The sequence below is a fragment of the Salvelinus fontinalis genome, chromosome 9 (assembly GCF_029448725.1).
Source record: "Salvelinus fontinalis isolate EN_2023a chromosome 9, ASM2944872v1, whole genome shotgun sequence".
In the NCBI taxonomy this organism is placed as follows: Eukaryota; Metazoa; Chordata; class Actinopteri; order Salmoniformes; family Salmonidae; genus Salvelinus; species Salvelinus fontinalis.
The window spans coordinates 43387341-43407261 of record NC_074673.1 but is presented as its reverse complement, the minus strand read 5'-3'; the positions used below and the strand labels follow the sequence as shown (position 1 = coordinate 43407261).

Sequence of the window (19921 nt, the reverse complement as noted above, 5' to 3'; positions counted from 1 at the left end):
CCAGAAATCAGGTTAATCTGCATGCCCCTGGTGTGTCTGCTCCTACCTCAGCCGCCATCCACCGTACAGCAGTGAGCCATGCCATTCCCTCCCTCAGCTCGGCTTGTTGTGTTTACCGGCAGTCTTGCATGCTTCACCTCCACGGGTTTCATAGCTTCTAATGACATTTGAGGCATTGATTCCCACCACCTTGGGGTAAGGGGGCTTCACAGCCCACCAATGGCCTACCGTGGAGGAAGAAACTTTGGTGAAAATGAAAACGAACAATAATACTGTGAAGAAGTCCGTTCCACACAGTTGTGGTTATGAATGATACAGGACCAGGTACTGACCAGATGTGGGGCGATGATGTACAGAGTGTGTCTCTGAGGTGAGAATGGTATCAATGGGGAATGGATTCTGAAAGTTACTGTTTCTCTCGTCTTGAGTGTTTAAGTGCTGTATCGGTTTCATGAATGTTACAATATGTAGATGCATCGTCAAGTTTATTCGTCAAGTTTAATTGCAAATATCCCACCCACTGTGATGAGCCATGTAAGCTATGTAACTGCTAGACACACATGCATATTACAAGTCTTTCGGGGGAAAGTCAAGCGCCTGACTGGTTAATAACAACATGATCCATTCACTAGAAGTCCCACACCCAACACATTATGTCTCTACATATGGAAGTTTGCCAAATATGATGTAATTGATTCATAGTTACTTTGGGATTTGCCTCTGCATTGAATACAATGGAGGGCAGGTTTGTCCAGTCAAATTGTTAAAGGTTTGGCCCTTCACTATGGCTGTATCTTGAACTAAACATGTTGGTAAGGAAGCAGTTATGCTTAAGTAAAATAAAGGATTTTTTTATTTAATATAACCAAATAAATTTTGCATCAAAAAATGACTTCATTGTAATGACTGGAATGCAATTCATGGACTGGTATCAAATATGGAAACCACGTTTGACTCCGTTCCAACTATTCTATTCCAGCCATTACAATGTGCCTGTCCTCCTATATATCCACCCACCAGCACCCACTGCCACTGAAGCAGTCCAATAAATGGCTATGTTTTCGTCTTGATTTCCTCTGTCTGTGTTGTTTATTTGATACGGTGAAACTGGGGCTACAGCCTGGGTTGAAGCTCTCTCCCGTGTGAACCCAATTGCTAAGTTATATCCCTCCTCTTTTCCTCTTCCACGACAATCGACGCTGTCCGCTTCTCTGGGCTGGAACACGACGGCCAGAAGAACCCGGGAACTATTTGGACTTGGTAGAGGCTAAATGTGAATGGAGTGGTAGGTAGATAAACTGTGGAGTTGAGGTTGGTGGGCAATGTCGGCACAAATACACCGTCTTTGACTTGTCTGTCAGTTGTACTTTAGCGCGCAATCATTGTTACCGGAAGTATATCATCCAAACGTACAGGGTTTAACCAATGAAATAGCCTGGTCTGGTATTTTGTCCACTCATAGGTTGAGTAGGCGGGTCCAACGTGTAGTTGAGGAGGTGGATGTACATGATATAGACAAAATAACGTCCAATTTTGTTTTGAAACGTATTATGATGAGCTACAGAAAGTAGATAGCTAGTATGTATTAAATGGAGGCAAGTAACAAGTATACTGGGACATCTAGCTAGCTAACTTGCTAAAAACGAATGGTCCCTCGGTTACTGAACTAACTAACAGCACCATCATCATGGAAGGAGTGGGCACAACCGAAAACCAATGTATGAGTTGAAGGTAGCTAACATTATTAGCCAGCTAGCTAGTTGGGCATTACTATGGAATACACTTTGCTAGCATGCCTATATGTAGTTATTTTGCCATCTCGGTGCTCACAATGTGGCTAGCTAGCTAAATGCATTTTGTTCGACGTTAGCCTAGCTACCCAGGCAGCTAACGTTAGCTTGCAGTTCTGACTTGTTCTACTGTGTCGTTAGGGATTCGCCAGTAACCTTGCTAGCTACTAGTCAATTGTACTCTGCTAACGTTAGTGAGTTGCTGTCATTTAACTATGCAGCCTACCCACCCACAAACACATATCGGCATTCGGAAAGTATTCGGACCCCTTCACTTTTAACACATTTTGTTACGTTACAGCCTTATTCTAAAATTGGTGTAATTGTTCCTCCCCTCAATCTAACGTTGCGCACAATACCCCATAATGACAAAGCAAAAACAGGTTGAGAAATGTTGGCAAATGTGTGCGTATATATACACTGCTCAAAAAAATAAAGGGAACACTTAAACAACACAATGTAACTCCAAGTCAATCACACCTCTGTGAAATCAAACTGTCCACTTAGGAAGCAACACTGATTGACAATACATTTCACATGCTGTTGTACAAATGGAATAGACAAAAGGTGGAAATTATAGGCAATTAACAAGACACCCCCAAAAAAGTAGTGATTCTGCAGGTGGTGACCACAGACCACTTCTCAGTTCCTATGCTTCCTGGCTGATGTTTTGGTCACTTTTGAATGCTGGCGGTGCTCTCACTCTAGTGGTAGCATGAGACGGAGTCTACAACCCACACAAGTGGCTCAGGTAGTGCAGTTCATCCAGGATGGCACGTCAATGCGAGCTGTGGCAAGAAGGTTTGCTGTGTCTGTCAGCATAGTGTCCAGAGCATGGAGGCGCTACCAGGAGACAGGCCAGTACATCAGGAGACGTGGAGGAGGCCGTAGGAGGGCAACAACCCAGCAGCAGGACCGCTACCTCCGCCTTTGTGCAAGGAGGTGCACTGCCAGAGCCCTGCAAAATGACCTCCAGCAGGCCACAAATGTGCATGTGTCAGCATATGGTCTCACAAGGGCTCTGAGGATCTCATCTCGGTACCTAATGGCAGTCAGGCTACCTCTGGCGAGCACATGGAGGGCTGTGCGGCCCCACAAAGAAATACCACCCCACACCATGACTGACCCATCGCCAAACCGGTCATGCTGGAGGATGTTGCAGGCAGCAGAACGTTCTCCACGGCATTTCCAGACTCTGTCACGTCTGTCACATGTGCTCAGTGTGAACCTGCTTTCATCTGTGAAGAGCACAGGGCGCCAGTGGCGAATTTGCCAATCTTGGTGTTCTCTGGCAAATGCCAAACGTCCTGCACAGTGTTGGGCTGTAAGCACAACCCCCACCTGTGGACGTCGGGCCCTCATGGAGTCTGTTTCTGACCGTTTGAGCAGACACATGCACATTTGTGACCTGCTGGAGGTCATTTTGCAGGGCGCTGGCAGTGCACCTCCTTGCACAAAGGCGGAGGTAGTGGTCCTGATGCTGGGTTGTTGCTCTCCTACGGCCTCCTCCACGTCTCCTGATGTACTGGCCTGTCTCCTGGTAGCGCCTCCATGCTCTGGACACTATGCTGACAGACACAGCAAACCTTCTTGCCACAGCTCGCATTGATGTGCCATCCTGGATGAACTGCACTACCTGAGCCACTTGTGTGGGTTGTAGACTCCGTCTCATGCTACCACTAGAGTGAGAGCACCGCCAGCATTCAAAAGTGACCAAAACATCAGCCAGGAAGCATAGGAACTGAGAAGTGGTCTGTGGTCACCACCTGCAGAATCACTCCTTTTTTGGGGGTGTCTTGCTAATTGCCTATAATTTCCACCTTTTGTCTATTCCATTTGCACAACAGCATGTGAAATGTATTGTCAATCAGTGTTGCTTCCTAAGTGGACAGTTTGATTTCACAGAAGTGTGATTGACTTGGAGTTACATTGTGTTGTTTAAGTGTTCCCTTTATTTTTTTGAGCAGTGTATATATATATATCTGAAATCACATTTACACAAGTATTCAGACCCTTTACTGAGTACTTTGTTGAAGTACCTTTGGCAGCGATTACAGCCTTGAGTCTTCTTGGGTATGACGCTACAGGCTTAGCACACCTGTATTTGGGGAGTTTCTCCCATTCTTCTCTGCAGATCCTCAAGCTCTGTCAGGTTGGATGGGGAGCGTCGCTGCACAGCTATTTTCAGGTCTCTCCAGAGATGTTCGATCAGGTTCAAGTCCGGGCTCTGGCTGGGCCACTCAAGGACATTCAGAAACTTGTCCCGAAGCCACACCTGTGTTGTCTTGGCTGTGTGCTTAGGGTTGTTGTCCTGTTGGAAGGTGAACTGTCGCCCCCAGTCTGAGGTCCTGAGCACTCTGGAGCAAGTGTTCATCAAGGATCTTTGTACTTTGCTCCGTTCATCTTTCCCTCGATCCTGACTAGTCTCCCAGTCCCTGCCGCTGAAAAACATCCCCACAGCGTGATGCTGCCACCACCATGCGTCACTGTAGGGATAGTGTTGGCCAGGTGACGAGCGGTGCCTGGTTTCCTCCAGACACTTGGCATCCAGGCCAAAGACTTCAATCTTGGTTTCATCAGACCAGAGAATCTTGTTTATCATGGTCTGGGAGTCCTTTAGGTGCCTTTTGGCAAACTCCAAGCAGGCTGGCATGTTCCTTTTACTGAGGAGTGGCTTCCGTCTGGCCACTCTACCATAACAGCCTGATCGGTGGAGTATTGTAGGGATGCTTGTCCTTCCCGAAGGGTCTCCCATCTCCACAGAGGAACTCTGGAGCTCTGTCAGAGTGAACATCGGGTTGGGGGACCTTCAATGCTGCAGACTAGAGGTCGACCGATTATGATTTTTCAACGCCGATACTGATTATTGGAAGACCAAAAAAAGCCGATACCAATTAAAAAAAAAAAATAATAATAAAAAATGTATTTGTATTAATAACAATTACAACAATACTTATTGAACACTCATTTTTTCTTAATTTAACATCAATAAAATCAATTTAGCCTCAAATAAATAATAAAACATGTTCAATTTGGTTTAAATAATGCAAAAACAAAGTGTTGGAGAAGAAAGTAAAAGTGCAATATGTGCCATGTAAGAAAGCTAACGTTTAAGTTCCTTGCTCAGAACATGAGAACATATGAAAGCCGGTGGTTCCTTTTTAACATGAGTCTTCAATATTCCCAGGTAAGAAGTTTTAGGTTGTAGTTATTATAGGACTATTTCTCTTTATACGATTTGTATTTCATATACCTTTGACTATTGGATGTTTTTATAGGCACTTTAGTATTGCCAGTGTAACAGTATAGCTTCCGTCCCTCTCCTCGCCACTACCTGGGCTCGAACCAGGAACACATCAACAACAGCCACCCTCGAAGCAGCGTTACCCATGCAGAGCAAGGGGAACAACTACTCCAAGTCTCAGAGCGAGTGACGTTTGAAACGCTATTAGCGCGCACCCCGCTAACTAGCTAGCCATTTCACATCGGTTACACCAGCCTAATCTCGGGAGTTGATAAGCTTGAATTCATAAACAGTAGAGCTGCTGGCAAAACGCACGAAAGTGCTGTTTGAATGAATGCTTACGAGCCTGCTGCTGCCTACCATGGCTCAGTCAGACTGCTCTATCAAATCATAGACTTAATTATAACATAATAACACACAGAAATACGAGCCTTAGGTCATTAATATGGTCGAGTCCGGAAACTATCATCTCGAAAAAACAAAACATTTATTCTTTCAGTGAAATACGGAACCGTTACGTATTTTATCTAACGGGTGGCATCCATCAGTCTAATTATTCCTGTTACATTGCACAACCTTCAATATTATGTCATAATTACGTAAAATTCTGGCAAATTAGTCGCAATGAGCCAGGCGGCCCAAACTGTTGCATATACCCTGACTCTGCGTGCAATGAACGCAAGAGAAGTGACGCAATTTCACCTGGTTAATATTGCCTGCTAACCTGGATTTCTTTTAGCTAAATATGCAGGTTTTAAAATATATTCTTCTGTGTATTGATTTTAAGAAAGGCATTGATGTTTATGGTTAGGTACACGTTGGAGCAACGACAGTCCTTTTTCGCGAATACGCACTGCATCGATTATATGCAACGCAGGACACGTTAGATAAACTAGTAATATCATCAACCATGTGTAGTTATAACTAGTGATTATGATTGATTGATTGTTTTTTATAAGATAAGTTTAATGCTAGCTAGCAACTTACCTTGGCTTCTTACTGCATTCGCGTAACAGGCGGGCTCCTCGTGAGGCAGGTGGTTAGAGCGTTGGACTAGTTAACCGTAACGTTGCAAGATTGAATCCCTGAGCTGACAAGGTAAAAATCTGTCGTTCTGCCCCTGAACAAGGCAGTTAACCCACCGTTCCTAGGCTGTCATTGAAAATAAGAATGTGTTCTTAACTGACTTGCCTAGTTAAATAATGGTGTAAAAAGAAAAACGGCAAAATCGGCGTCCAAAATTATCGATTTCTGATTGTTATGAAAACTTGAAATCGCCCCTAATTAATCGGACATTCCGATTAATCGGTCGACCTATACTGCAGACATGTTTTGGTACCCTTCCCCAGATCTGTGCCTCGACACAATCCTGTCTCAGAGCTCTTTCGGACAATTCCTTCAACCTCATGGCTTGGATTTCTCTCTGACATCCACTGTCAACTGTGGGACCTTATATTGACAGGCCTTTCCAAATCATGTCCAATCAATTGAATTTAGAAGAAAAATAAACGCACACCTATTAAGGCGAGGTGCTGGCTAGTGGAGTAGACAACTTGAAAATGAAGGGGAGCCACACACTCTAGGAGCTCAGATGCAAAAATGTTATTACCAATTTTTGCATCTGAGCTCCTAGAGTGTGCGGCTCTCTTTTATTTTCAATCAATTGAATTTACCACAGATGAACTCTAATCAACTTGTAGAAACATCTCAAGGATGATCAATGGAAACAGGATGCACCTGAGCTCAATTTCGAGTCTCATTGCAAAGGGTCTGAGTACTTACTTAAATAAGGTATTTATTTTCTTATTTAAAAAAAACAAAAAAACATTTGCAAACATGTCTAAACCTGTTTTTGCTTCGTTATTATGGGGTATTGTGTGTAGATTGGGGGGGGGACTCATTTAATTCATTTTAGAATAATACTGTAAGGCAACAAAATGTGGAAAGTGAAGGGGTCTGAATACTTTCTGAATGCTTCGGAGCTAGCTTGATTTCCAAATGATTATGTTGCACTGACTGTCAACTCACAAACTACACTACGGTATATTCAAGAGTTGTACGTTTCAAAAAAAATATCTGCATCCATAGGTCAGAAGTACAATCACATCAACTGACATAACAAGCTACAACCATGTACTCCAGCCCAGACGTCTGCCTTAAATCTGGCAGTCACAACAGTAGCAGTAACAGCAACAGCATCACTGAACTCCTGGGCTCCCTGTGTGACAGCAGCCTCACTGGGGTGTCATGGAAACGTCGTGCTCTAGGAGGGGTGTCCCGAGAGGGGGTCCGCCGCACCCTCAGAAAGCGTGCCTACGGGGCCCTGCTGTCCAAACTGTTCCAGGAGGGCTCTCCGAAAGGGTTCGTGTCAGTACCTAATGCCACGTCCACCACCCCACCCAGAAACAAGCTACTTATGATATCCTTTGACCTGCGAGTGGCGGGGTGCCAGGACGAGGCCGAGAGGCTGGAGGAGCAGCTGGGGAGGCTAAGTGAGGGGCCCGCCTCGGGTCTGAAGGAGCTGGACTCTGTGCTGGAGCTCTTGGTGCAGCTGACTGGCTCTGCGCCCCCACCCCCGGCCTCCTTCAGCAGGGACTACATGCGCAGGGAGAGGCCCGTGCTGAGGAGGCCTCCGCTGGGGGGCTACCAGAGTGAGGAGCTGCAGAGGTTGGAGGCCCGAGCCTGGGCCCTGATGTGTGGGGAGGAGTGGGGATCCCTGAAGTGTCTGTGTGGGACTCTGGGTCTGATGGATGCTCCTCCGGGCACAGGCCTGCTGGCACTGAGGAGGAGGTCAGACGTAGAGGAGAGGTTTGAGAAGGAGACCAGGATGTCTCTATTTGGAGCCCTGCAGCACTCCCGTACCTCAGACCTGGACATCAGGCTGAATCTGCCTCCTGTGCCCAGCAATGCTGATGTCACTGGGCTAGCCATACGGGTAAGGCTGACACTGATATGTGTGGATGTATGACGAATTTCAGTTAATTTGGTTGAAGTGAGTGGTTGTTTTTTGACAGTGGTAAAATGTACTGTAGTCATATGTCAGACCAAATTGATTTGTTCTTACGGGCACTGGATGATTAGTCATTATAATCACGTATCTCTTGTTGGTGCTCTAACCAGGTGCCACCTTGTTTGGACCAGTTAGAAGATGAGGGCTTCCAGTCAGCCTCCAACCTAACCCCAGACTCCCAGTCAGAGCCCAGTCCCAGCCCAGAACTTGATGTCTGGGACGCCCTGAGAACTTTTGAGCCTGGGAGACGCCGCTGCTGGGAGTCTGTTGGCTGGTAAGGGAGGGATACAAGAATATTTGAAAGATGAACATATAGCTGAGGGAAAATTCCACAGTAATGGATTATGATTTGACTCAGATTTTTCACATTACAATGTATACCAAACAAAAACTATTTATTTACAAGTTTAACCAACCATACAACTCTATGTGCAAGGAATACTTTCAACAATTTAGACAGAACATATCATAAAAATACATATACTGAAAGAACTGTGCAGATGCAAAGTTTGGTAACAGAATTACGGTAAAATCTCCCTCAGTTTATGCAACTACGTTTTCCAAATACTCTGTTAAAATAAAAAAATGTCTGCAGAAAGATTGGAGTGTCAGCTATGATATGACACCTTGAGTTAAAAAAACAAAAACATTTTGGTTATTAAAATACAGTAGGTGAAGTGGATTTACATCAGGTAACGGAATTACTTTAACGGAATTAGGTACACAAAGGTAGAAATATGCAATGTACTTATTTCGCATATTCGTGTATTAATCTATACACTGGTTATTTTTGTAATGAGCTCCGCCCCCAAACAAGACCACATTTGGTGGGTCCTGACCAGACAGAATCTGACAATTCATAGACATCCATGTTTCACAAGTTTGGACATCACAGTAGAGTACAGTAAAATAGATATGTACAGTACATTAAACTTTACTCTAGTGTGCTCTACTGTCCTAACATGTGTAACATAGACCTCTGGTTCAGATTTGGTCTGATCAGGGCAGATTGGATTTATTTGGGTAAAATACATCAAAATGTCCACTATGAACCCAGAGGATAGCACTTAAAGGTATTAATTAAAACACTTGTTTCCAGAGTGGTCCTCAATGGTAAAAACAAATAACACATATAATGATTTAAAAAGCAAGACACACTTACAAACAACCACATTACATTAATTTACAGTATATTGACATTCTAAAAAGTGGCACTTAAAAGCACATTTCCCTAATTAAATAAAACAAGCTCTTCATTGCACATAGTTCTATTTTGCTGCTTGTAGGCTACTGTCTGTAATTTCTCAATATATTTCTTGATGTGTAGTTTAACACGTGCACAATGATGTGCCAAATCAGGGATTCAGTGCATTTTTATTGGGTAAGCATTACAATAAGCCGCCTCAATATTTTCAGCCGTAGGTGGTAATATCTCTAGAGGATAATCCGTCCTCAGTATTGCGAAACAATAATAATGTTAAGGTAAGATTTTAATTGAGAAAGCTGATCTGAGTGCAGCCTTTCAATCGTATTAGTATCGACGCATGCTCCAACGACGCACTTAGCGACCGTTTTCTCTGCGCGGTGTTTTGGGAAACGTACGTTACATCAGCCTTTGTAGGAAAGATGCATCGTTAAAGCAATCGTAAGCCTAAGTTACATCTCTATTAGGAAACCGGGCCCAGACTGTTGTCAGTCTTGCTTTGACCACCAGATGACAGAAAGAGGAAGAAAATAAATACAAGTTTTATCTGAATATAACAGTATACCAGTTGAAGGGAGGACAGTAGCAGGTGAAAATAGATCAACAATGCACATGCAATTGGTTGGGATGACATTTAGTGATTACATACAGTCTTGTAGGAATTCATTGTAGGTTAGATGATCGAGTTTAGGGAACTGTGTCTAATTTCATGGTGGTTATTGACATGTGAGTAAGGGTCTTACCTGACTTAATAAAGGTATCACTAGTCACTGTAAATAATGCCACTTTAATACATTTTACATATCCTACATTACTCACCTCATGTATATACTGTATTCTATGCCATCTACTGCATCTTGCCTATGCCGCACGGCCATCGCTCATCCATATATTTATATGTACATGTTCTTATTCATCCCTTTACATTTGTGTGTATGAGGTAGTTGTGAATTTGTTAGATATTACTGCATTGTCGGAACTAGAGGCACAAGCATTTCACTACACTCGCATTAACATCTGCTAACCATGTGTATGTGACCAATAAAATGTTATTGATTATTAAACAGTTATAAGCTGAACATGACAGTATGCCAGTTGAAGGGAGGACAGTAGCAGGTGACCCAACTGTGGTTTGTGACTGATTTCCCATTGTAGCTAATTCAATTGCATTAATTCCGTAACATATTTTTTTTAATCACATAATTCATAAACTAACTTGGTATCATTAAAAACACTGACTAATTGGTAGGTCTACCTTTACGTGTTACTTCTGTGAACTTGCATTATCCTCCTCATGAGGGAAAGAAATTAGGAAATATCTTAAGATACCTGGGTTTTTGATAACAAGCCTCAAGGCAATATTTCATCAATTTACCGAAGGCAAATCATTTATCCAAAACTAAATATAAATGTTGATATTAGTTGGTAGGGGTCTTTACTTCATTATTGTGTTTTGATGTATTGATGTATTCTAATACCTTTTTTTAAAATACTTTTTCTGGTAGTTGTTTGAGACCCCTTTTCCATCTGTTTGACCAGAAATCAAAGCCTTTGCTTATTCCTAATTTGTATTATGGAAAATTTGTTGAAAAATCTATGCCTTAATTTCTCAAATATACACTACCGGTCAAAAGTTTTAGCACACCTACTCATTCAAAGGTTTTTCTTTATTTGTACTATTTTCTACATTGTAGAATAATAGTGAAGACATCAAAACTATGAAATAACACATATGGAATCATGTAGTAACCAACAAAATGTTAAACAAATCAAAATATATTTTATATTTGAGATTCTTCAAATAGCCGCCCTTTGCTTTGATGACAGCTTTGCACACTCTTTCAACCAGCTACATGGGGTAGTCACCTAGAATCCATTTCAATTAATTCAATTTTAATCCATTTTAAAGTGAATTTTTGGAATTTCTTTCCCTATCTGGTAATTGACCAGGTCCATATTATGGCAAGAACAGCTCAAATAAACAACGAGAAACGACAGTCCATCATTACTTTAAGACGTGAAGGTCAGTCAATACGTAACATTTCAATAACTTTGAACATTTCTTCAAGTGCAGTTGCAAAAACCATCAAGCGCAATGATGAAACTGGCTCTCATGAGTACCGCCACAGGAAAGGAAGACCCAGAGTTAGCTTTGCTGTAGAGGATAAGTTCATTAGAGTTACCAGCCTCAAAAATTGCAGCCCAGATAAATGCTTCACAGAGTTCAAGTAACAGACACATCTCAACATCAACTGTTTAGAGGAGGCCTTCATGGTCGAATTGCTGCAAAGAAACCACTACTAAAGGACACCAATAAGAAGACTAGACTTGCTTGGGCCAATAAACACGAGCAATGGACGTTAGACGGGTGGAAATTTGTCCTTTGGTCTGGAGTCCAAATGTGAGATTTTTGGTTCCAACCACTGTGTCTTTGTGAGACGCGGTATGGGTGAACGGACAATCTGCGCATGTGTATTTACCACCCTAAAGCATGGAGGAGGAGGTGTGATGGTGTGGGGGTGCTTTGCTGGTGACACTGTCTGTGATTTATTTAGATTTCAAGGCACATTTAACCAGCATGGCTACCACCGCATTCTGCAGCGATATGCCATCCCATCTGGTTTGGGCTTAGTAAGGGCTATTTGACCAAGAAGGAGAGTGATGGAGTGCTGCATCAGATGACCTGACCTCAACCAAATTCAGATGGTGTGGGATGAGTCGGACCGCAGAGTGAAGGAAAAGCAGCCAACAAGTGCTCAGCATATGTGAGAACTCCTTCAAGACTGTTGGAAAAGCATTCCTGGTGAAGCTGGTTGAGAGAATGCCAAGAGTGTGCAAAGCCGTCACCAAGGCAAAGGGTGGCTACTTTTGAAGAATCCCAAATATAAAATATATACTTTTTTCGGTTACATGATTTCATAAGTGTTACGTCATAATTTTGATGTCTTCACTATAATTCTACAATGTAGAAAATAGTAAAAAAGATAGAAAGAAAAACCCTTGAATGAGTAGGTGTTCAAAAACTTTTGGCCGGTAGTGTAGATTCTTAGCTTTCATTTGACACCCAATTTGACACGATTCTTTGAACACATGTTGGTGCTCATGGGGCCTTTTTAGGAAATGGCCTAAGATGTTAGAAGAATTATTCCAGAATAATTCATCAAGCATAAACTCTTTCTCCCACCAGCCCACCAGGGAAGAGGGAATTCCCCTACCTGACGGAGGGGGGCAGGGAGGCTTTTGATCAGCTCTACAGGCTGTGGGAGGGGGAGATGAAGGTGGTCTGCTCTGCACCCCCCTCGCCACTCCTGCCCCTGCCTCTGGACTGTCAGACCCAGCTGGTCAGCGACCTACTTAATGTATTGATCGGCGTGGCGTCTACTACCTTCCCCCTCAACCAGGTACTCTACCCCCATCACCTTAACTCTGGCAGTAGTCTGCATACTACTTCATTTAGTTTGGTATATAGGATATGTAACATAAATATATAGCGTGTTATACAATGGGTGATTCTAATCCGGAATGCTGATTGGTTAAAACCACATTCCAGCCAGTATCCACAAGTTACCACTGGCTAAATCTATGACGTTAAAATGCCTATTTACTCTGTTCCATCTGACTGCAATCCACTGTCTCATCAGCCCAGCCTGGCTATTTATAAACTTGATCTCCACTATAAAAAGCATTTGGACATTTATCTAATTTCTTTTAGACTAACACTTAGTATTCAACAGCTGAGAATTGTATATATCTTGCGGTCTGTGTCTCCGACATTTACAACATTGTTTCAATATTCAAATTCGATCTTTAGCTGTCCCATAGTAATGAACGTGTCGGGATGAGCCAGACAGGCAGCGTTTCTCAGACAGTCGAAATCATGAATCAGCTGGTATCATTTTTATGGATATATACAAAGAAAAATCTATTGAAAAAAGGTCAAACTAAACAAAGTGCAGCTAGTTTACTTTGTCTTGGGCCTAACAACACCCGTGCCAATATATCCTCCAAACACTGCCTTCATGGGCATTACCACTTAATTAGATAATAGATTCCATTTGTTCTCTTTCTCCAGGTGTGTGTAAATTTTGACGTTCGACCCGGAGTGTGTGTGTCGGGAGCGTCACCGGAGAGTGTGTCTCGTTTGCTTGGCGAGCTGGCTCAGTATGGCACCCATTACCTGAGGCTCAGCCGCTTCGTTCTGCAGAGTGCCCAAAAGAGAGGCCTGGTCTTCCAGGTATGGTCCTTCAATCGATTGTTATAAACCGTCCTATCACGTCTGTTATTGTGGCTCATATTTACAAAGTGTTTCAGAGTAAAAGTGCTGATCTAGGATCAGTTTAGCCTTTTATATTATAATTACTGGATAGGGATAATTGTCTGGTGTATAAACGGTGTGGATTTCAAGGCCTTTTGAAGTAAGACATTAAGGAATAGTCATGGGTAACATTTTACTTAAGACCTGTAGGTAAAGACATTATGATGTGGTTATAATGCATTATAAACTAGTTGGTTCGAACCCTGAATGCTGATTGGCTGAAAGCCATGGTATATCAGATTGTATACCATGGGAAAGAACAGTTAAAAAAATAAAATAATAATTGTCAATTTACTTTGGTAACCAGTTTATTTAGCAGTAAGGAACCTCTGGGGTTTGTGGTATATGGCCAATATACCACTGCTAAGGGCTGTGTCCAGGCACTCCACGATGCGTCATACAAAGAACAGCCCTTATCTGTGGTATATTGGCCATTTACCACACCCCTCAGGCCTCATTGCTTAATTGTTAGACTTGTCATAAGTATAGGGTTGCAACATTTCTGTAAAATTCCTGGTTTGAGAATTCGGTATCTCCTGCTTATTCCCTCCCAATTCCGGGAATCATCCAAACGAGGAAAACCTGGGAATTTTGGGGAAGTTGCTGGAATTTTTCAACCATACAAGTATGTCCATGTACATGTTTTATATACAGTATGTCCATGTACATACATTTTTTTTATATATATATGTATATATATACAGTACCAGTCAAACGTTTGGACACACCTACTCATTCAAGGGTTTTTCTTTATTTTTATTTATTTTTATTTTTACTAGCAGCTTCATTAAATAGTACACGCAAAACACCAGTCTCAACGTCAACACTAAAAAGAAAACATTAAGATGGGCAAAAGAACACAGGCACTGGACAGAGGAACTCTGCCTAGAAGGCCAGCATCCCGGAGTTGCCTCTTCACTGTTGACGTTGAGACTGGTGTTTTGCGGGTACTATTTAATGAAGCTGCCTTGTTGAGGACTTGTGAGGTGTCTGTTTCTCAAACTAGACACTAATGTACTTGTCCTCTTGCTCAGTTGTACACCGTGGCCTCCCACTCTATTCTGGTTAGGGCCAGTTTGCGCTGTTCTGTGAAGGGAGTACTACACAGCGTTGTACGAGATCTTCAGTTTCTTGGCAATTTCTCGCATGGAATAGCCTTCATTTCTCAGAACAAGAATAGACTGGCGAGTTTCAGAAGAAAGTCTGTTTCTGGTCATTTTGAGCCTGTAATCGAACCCACAAATGCTGATGCTCCAGATACTCAACTAGTCTAAAGAAGGCCAGTTGTATTGCTTCTCTAATCAGGACAACAGTTTTCAGCTGTGCTAACATAATTGTAAAAGGGTTTTCTAATGATCAATTAGCCTTTTTAAAATGATGAACTTGGATTAGCTAACACAATGTGCCATTGGAACACAGGAGTGAGTGAAGGTTGTTAATAATGGGCCTCTGTACGACTAATGTAGATATTCAATAAAATATCTGCCGTTTCCAGCTACAATATTAATTTAAAACATTAACAATGTCTACACTGTATTTCTAATCAATTTGATGTTATTTTAATGGACAAAAAAATGTGCTTTAATTTCAAAAGCAAGGACATTTCTAAGTGACCCCAAACTTTTGAACGGTAGTGTAGTAACCAAAAAAGTGTTAAACAAATCAAGATATATTTTATATTTGAGTTTCTTCAGAGTAGCCACCCTTTGCCTTGATGACAGCTTTACACACTCTTGGCATTCTCTCAACCAGCTTCATGAGGAATATTTTTCCAACGGTCTTGAAGGAGTTCCCACATGCTGAGCACTTGTTGGCTGCTTTTCCTTCACTCTGCGGTCCAACTCACCTCAAACCATCTCAATTGGGTTGAGGTCAGGTGATTGTGGAGCAATCCATCACTCTCCTTCCTGGTCAAATAGCCCTTATATTCAGGGAAAGATACAAAGGCAGTTGTACAACTGAATACCTTCAACTGAAATGTGTCTTCCGCATTTAACCCAACCCCTCTGAATCAGAGAGATGCGGGGGCTGCCTTAATGGACATTCACGTCTTCGGCGCCCGTGGAACATTGGGTTAACTGCCTTGCTCAGAGGCAGAACGACGGATTCGATCCAGCAACCTTTCAGTAACTGGCCCAATGCTCTAACCACTAGGCTGCCTGGAGGTGTGTTTTGGATCAATGTCCTGTTGAAAAACAAATGATAGTCCCACTAAGCGCAATCCAGATGGTATGGCGTATCGCTGCAGAATGCTGTGGTAGCCATGCTGGTTAAGTGTGCCTTGAATTTGAAATAAATCACTGACATTGTCACCAGCAAAGCACCCCCACACTATCACACCTCCTCCTCCGTGCTTTATGGTGGGAAACACACATGCGAAGATCATCTGTTCACCTACTCTGCGTCTCACAAAGACACGGCAGTTGGAAACAAAAATGCAAATTTGGACTCATCAGACCAAAGGACAGATTTCAACCAGGTTAATGTCCATTGCTGGTGTTCCTTAACCCAAGCAAGTCTCTTCTTCTTATTGGTGTCCTTTTAGTAGTGGTTTCTTTGCAGCAATTCAACCATGAAGGCCTGATCCACGTGATCTCCTCTAAACAGTTGATGTTGAGATGTCTGTTACTTGAACTCTGTGAAGCATTTATTTGGGCTGCAATCTGAGGTGCAGTTAACTCTAATGACCTTATCCTCTGCAGTAGAGGTAACTCTGGGTCTTCCATTCCTGTGGCGGTCCTCATGAGAGCCAGTTTCATCATAGCGCTTGATGGTTTTTGCGACTGCACTTGAAGAAACATTCAAAGTTCTTGACATTTCCCGGCTTGACTGACCTTCATGTCTTAAAGTAATGATGGACTGTCGTTTCTCTTTGCTTATTTGAGCTGTTCTCGCCATAATATGGAGTTGGTCTTTTACCAAATAGGGCTATCTTCTGTATACCACCCCTACCTTGTCACAACACAGCTGATTGGCTCAAGCACATTAAGAAGGAAAGGAATTCCACAAATTAACTTTTAACAAGGCACACCTGTTAATTGAAATGCATTCCAAGATTGTGCAAAGCTGTCATCAAATGGCTACTTTGAAGAATCTCAAATATAAAATATATTTCGATTTAACACTTTTTTTGTTTGCTACATATGTGTTTTTTCACTATTCTACAATGTAGAAAATAGTACAAATAAAGTAAAAAACCCTTGAATGAGTAGGTGTGTCCAAACTTTTGACTGGTAGTGTCTTTCTCTCAGGCGTTTACAGGTGGGCTGCGTAAGTACCTGCATTACTACCGGGCCTGTGTCCTCAGCACCCCTCCCACCCTTAGCCTGCTCACAATCAGCTTCCTGTTCCGCAAGGTGGGCCGACAGCTCAGGTAAGACCCTTACTCACATGTCAATAACCACCATGAAATTAGACACAGTTCCCTAAACTTGATCATCTAACCTACACTGAATTCCTACAAGACTATGTAATCACTAAATGTCATTCCAACCAATTGCATGTGCATTGTTTAGGATAGTTGATCTATTTTCAACTAAATAGATATATTTTAGGAATTGACACAGTGTTATGCTGTCTAATGTCCCCCAGTCAGGCTCCTGTTTCTTCTGTGTTTGTAGGTATTTGTCAGAGTTGTGCTGTGTGGATGGGGCATCTGGTGTGGGCCAGGCTACCTTCCCTGTGGTAAGTTACATTACACCTCTCCGACACACCACCCTGCTTTCATTTACATTTACATTTTTTACATTTAAGTCATTTAGCAGACGCTCTTATCCAGAGCGACTTACAAATTGGAAAGTTCATACATATTCACCCTGGTCCCCCCGTGGGAATTGAACCCTGGTCCCCCCGTGGGAATTGAACCCACAACCCTGGCGTTGCAAGCGCCATGCTCTACCAACTGAACCACACGGGACCGCTTTCTGTTGGCATATTCACTCTCTCTGTTTGTCTTAGCCATTTAGAAGTGTATGTACTCAATAGCTTAACTCAGCCAGTATCTTGTCTTCTTCAGGGAGTGACGCTGCTCTCCTACCTGTACAACGAGGCCCAGAGCAACTGCAGCAATGAGAACTACCCCGTGCTGCTGTCCCTGCTGAAGAGTAGCTGTGAGCCTTACACACGGTCAGTCATCCCAGCTTTTGTCTGAGACATCACACTGACAATGTCCACTGATCTGTCCCACCTATCCCACGTGAAATTTATGCTAACCTGCACCCCCACAAACGCTTTTGATATGCTTGTAAACAACGTATCCTGGCCTGGTTGTCCGCCTGACTGATCCTGTTCCCTGTGTGTGTAGGTTTGTGTCAGACTGGGTGTACAGTGGAGTGTTCCGGGATGTGTACGGAGAGTTCATGATCCAGGTCAACGAAGACTACCTCAGCTTCAGAGGTCAGAATGTTACACTGCCCGATAACAGTACTCTGCATGTCGATTGTAGCAACCTCATGAAGCAGTTCAACCCTCTTATGGTAAAGATGTTGGACTGACCGCTCCAGGGACCCGTGGTTGAGTTCAGGTTGGGCTACACTCCGAATTAGCTAATTCCCTGTACCACATTCAAGGACCGACAGTATCACTTTTAGATTTGCTGTGGTTTAGAAGAGGGTTTCCCGAACTCGGTCCCGGGGCCCTCCCTGGGTGCACGTTTTGCATTTGGACCAAGCACCACACAGCTGATTCAAATATCTAACTCGTCATCAAGATTTTTTGCATCAGCAGTGTAGTGCTTGGTCAAAAACCAAAACGTGCATCCAAGGAGTGCCCCAGGACCGAGTTTGGGGAACCCTGCTCTGGGGAACCCTGCTCCATCATGCATGCAGGGAACCTTCCTAGTGTTTCTCACTCCGGATTTTGAAGGACACACTAATGTCACTTGCTCTATTCCAAGAGTCAGTCAGTGAAGCAATCAGTGGAGCTTGCTTGGCAATGGCAAGCTTCTGCGTTAGGATTTCTTCATGAAATAAATCCTGATGAATTCACTCCCCCCTGTGCTTGTGTTAAGGTACACAGATCTAACCTGTTATCACTTCCTAGTAGTTTTTTCTATAGTAGGACCTAAACACCCAACATGGAAAAACTCCTTTCCTAGAAATTCCTGGTGTACCTCACAACCCTCCTCTCTCCCCCTAGACAAGCACTTCTGGGTGCAGGGCTACACACTGATCTCCCGTGATGTGGAGGACTGCGTGCCTGTCTTCCTCCGACACATAGCCAACGACGTGTACGTCTGCGGGAAGACCATCAACCTGCTCAAGATCTGCTGTCCCCAGGTCAGTGGTAATGGGTCATTTACACACTCATACTGTGTCCTTGGTAGAGGTCGACCGATTATGATTTTTCAACGCCGGTACCGATACCGATTTATTGGAGGACAAAAATAAGCTGATACCGATTAATTGGCCGATTTTATATAAAAAATATATATATATATATACATTTTTTATATATATATATTTGTAACAATGACAATTACAACAATACTGAATGAACACTTATTTTAACTTAATATAATACATTAATAAAATCAATTTGGTCTCAAATAAATAATGAAACATGTTCAATTTGGTTTAAATCATGCAAAAACAGTGTTGGAGAAGAAAGTAAAAGTGCAATATGTGCCATGTAAAAAAGCTAACGTTTAAGTTCCTTGCTCAGAACATGAGAACATATGAAAGCTGGTGGTTCCTTTTAACTTGAGTCTTCAATATTCCCAGGTAAGAAGTTTTAGGTTGTAGTTATTATAGGAATTATAGGACTATTTCTCTCTATACCATTTGTATTTCATATACCTTTGACTATTGGATGTTCTTATAGGCACTTTAGTATTGCCAGCCTAATCTCGGGAGTTGATAGGCTTGAAGTCATAAACAGCACTGTGCTTCAAGCATTGCGAAGAGCTGCAGGCAAATGCAGGAAAGTACTGTTTGAATGAAAACTTACGAGCATGCTGCTGCCTACCACCGCTCAGTCCGACTGCTCTATCAAATCATAGACTTAATTATAATATAATAAACACACAGAAATACGAGCCTTTGGCCATTAATATGGTCAAATCCGGAAACTATAATTTTGAAAACAAAACGTTTATTCTTTCAGTGAAATACAGAACCGTTCCATATTTTATCGAACGGGTGGCAACCCTAAGTCTAAATATTTTTGTTACTTTGCACAACCTTCAATATTATGTCATAATTATGTAAAATTTTGGCAAATTAATTACGGTCTTTGTTAGGAGGAAATGGTCTTCACACAGTTCGCAGCGAGCCAGGCGGCCCAAACTACTGCATATACCCTGACTCTGCTTGCCCAGAACGCAAGAGAAGTGACACAATAACCCTATTTAACATTGCCT

At 42.6% G+C, this 19921-nt stretch overlaps 1 protein-coding gene across 4 annotated transcripts in view; it reads left to right on the top strand.

Moving 5' to 3' along the window:
* The first annotated feature begins 1195 nt into the window (after positions 1–1195).
* tubgcp6 (tubulin, gamma complex associated protein 6) overlaps positions 1196–19921 on the top strand; it is a 32594-nt gene continuing 13868 nt past the window's right edge. For 2 of the 4 annotated variants that reach the window (XM_055934522.1, XM_055934518.1), the window contains exons 1-10: positions 1462–1731; positions 7123–7969; positions 8155–8318; positions 12436–12649; positions 13321–13482; positions 16815–16936; positions 17184–17247; positions 17579–17688; positions 17867–17958; positions 18700–18839. In XM_055934522.1, the coding sequence (XP_055790497.1) occupies positions 7166–7969; positions 8155–8318; positions 12436–12649; positions 13321–13482; positions 16815–16936; positions 17184–17247; positions 17579–17688; positions 17867–17958; positions 18700–18839 (1872 nt within the window). In that variant the 5' untranslated portion in view covers positions 1462–1731; positions 7123–7165. Of the gene's footprint in view, positions 1286–1461; positions 1732–7122; positions 7970–8154; positions 8319–12435; positions 12650–13320; positions 13483–16814; positions 16937–17183; positions 17248–17578; positions 17689–17866; positions 17959–18699; positions 18840–19921 lie in introns of those variants that run through there. The other 2 variants (XM_055934521.1, XM_055934519.1) reach the window with 2 other exon arrangements.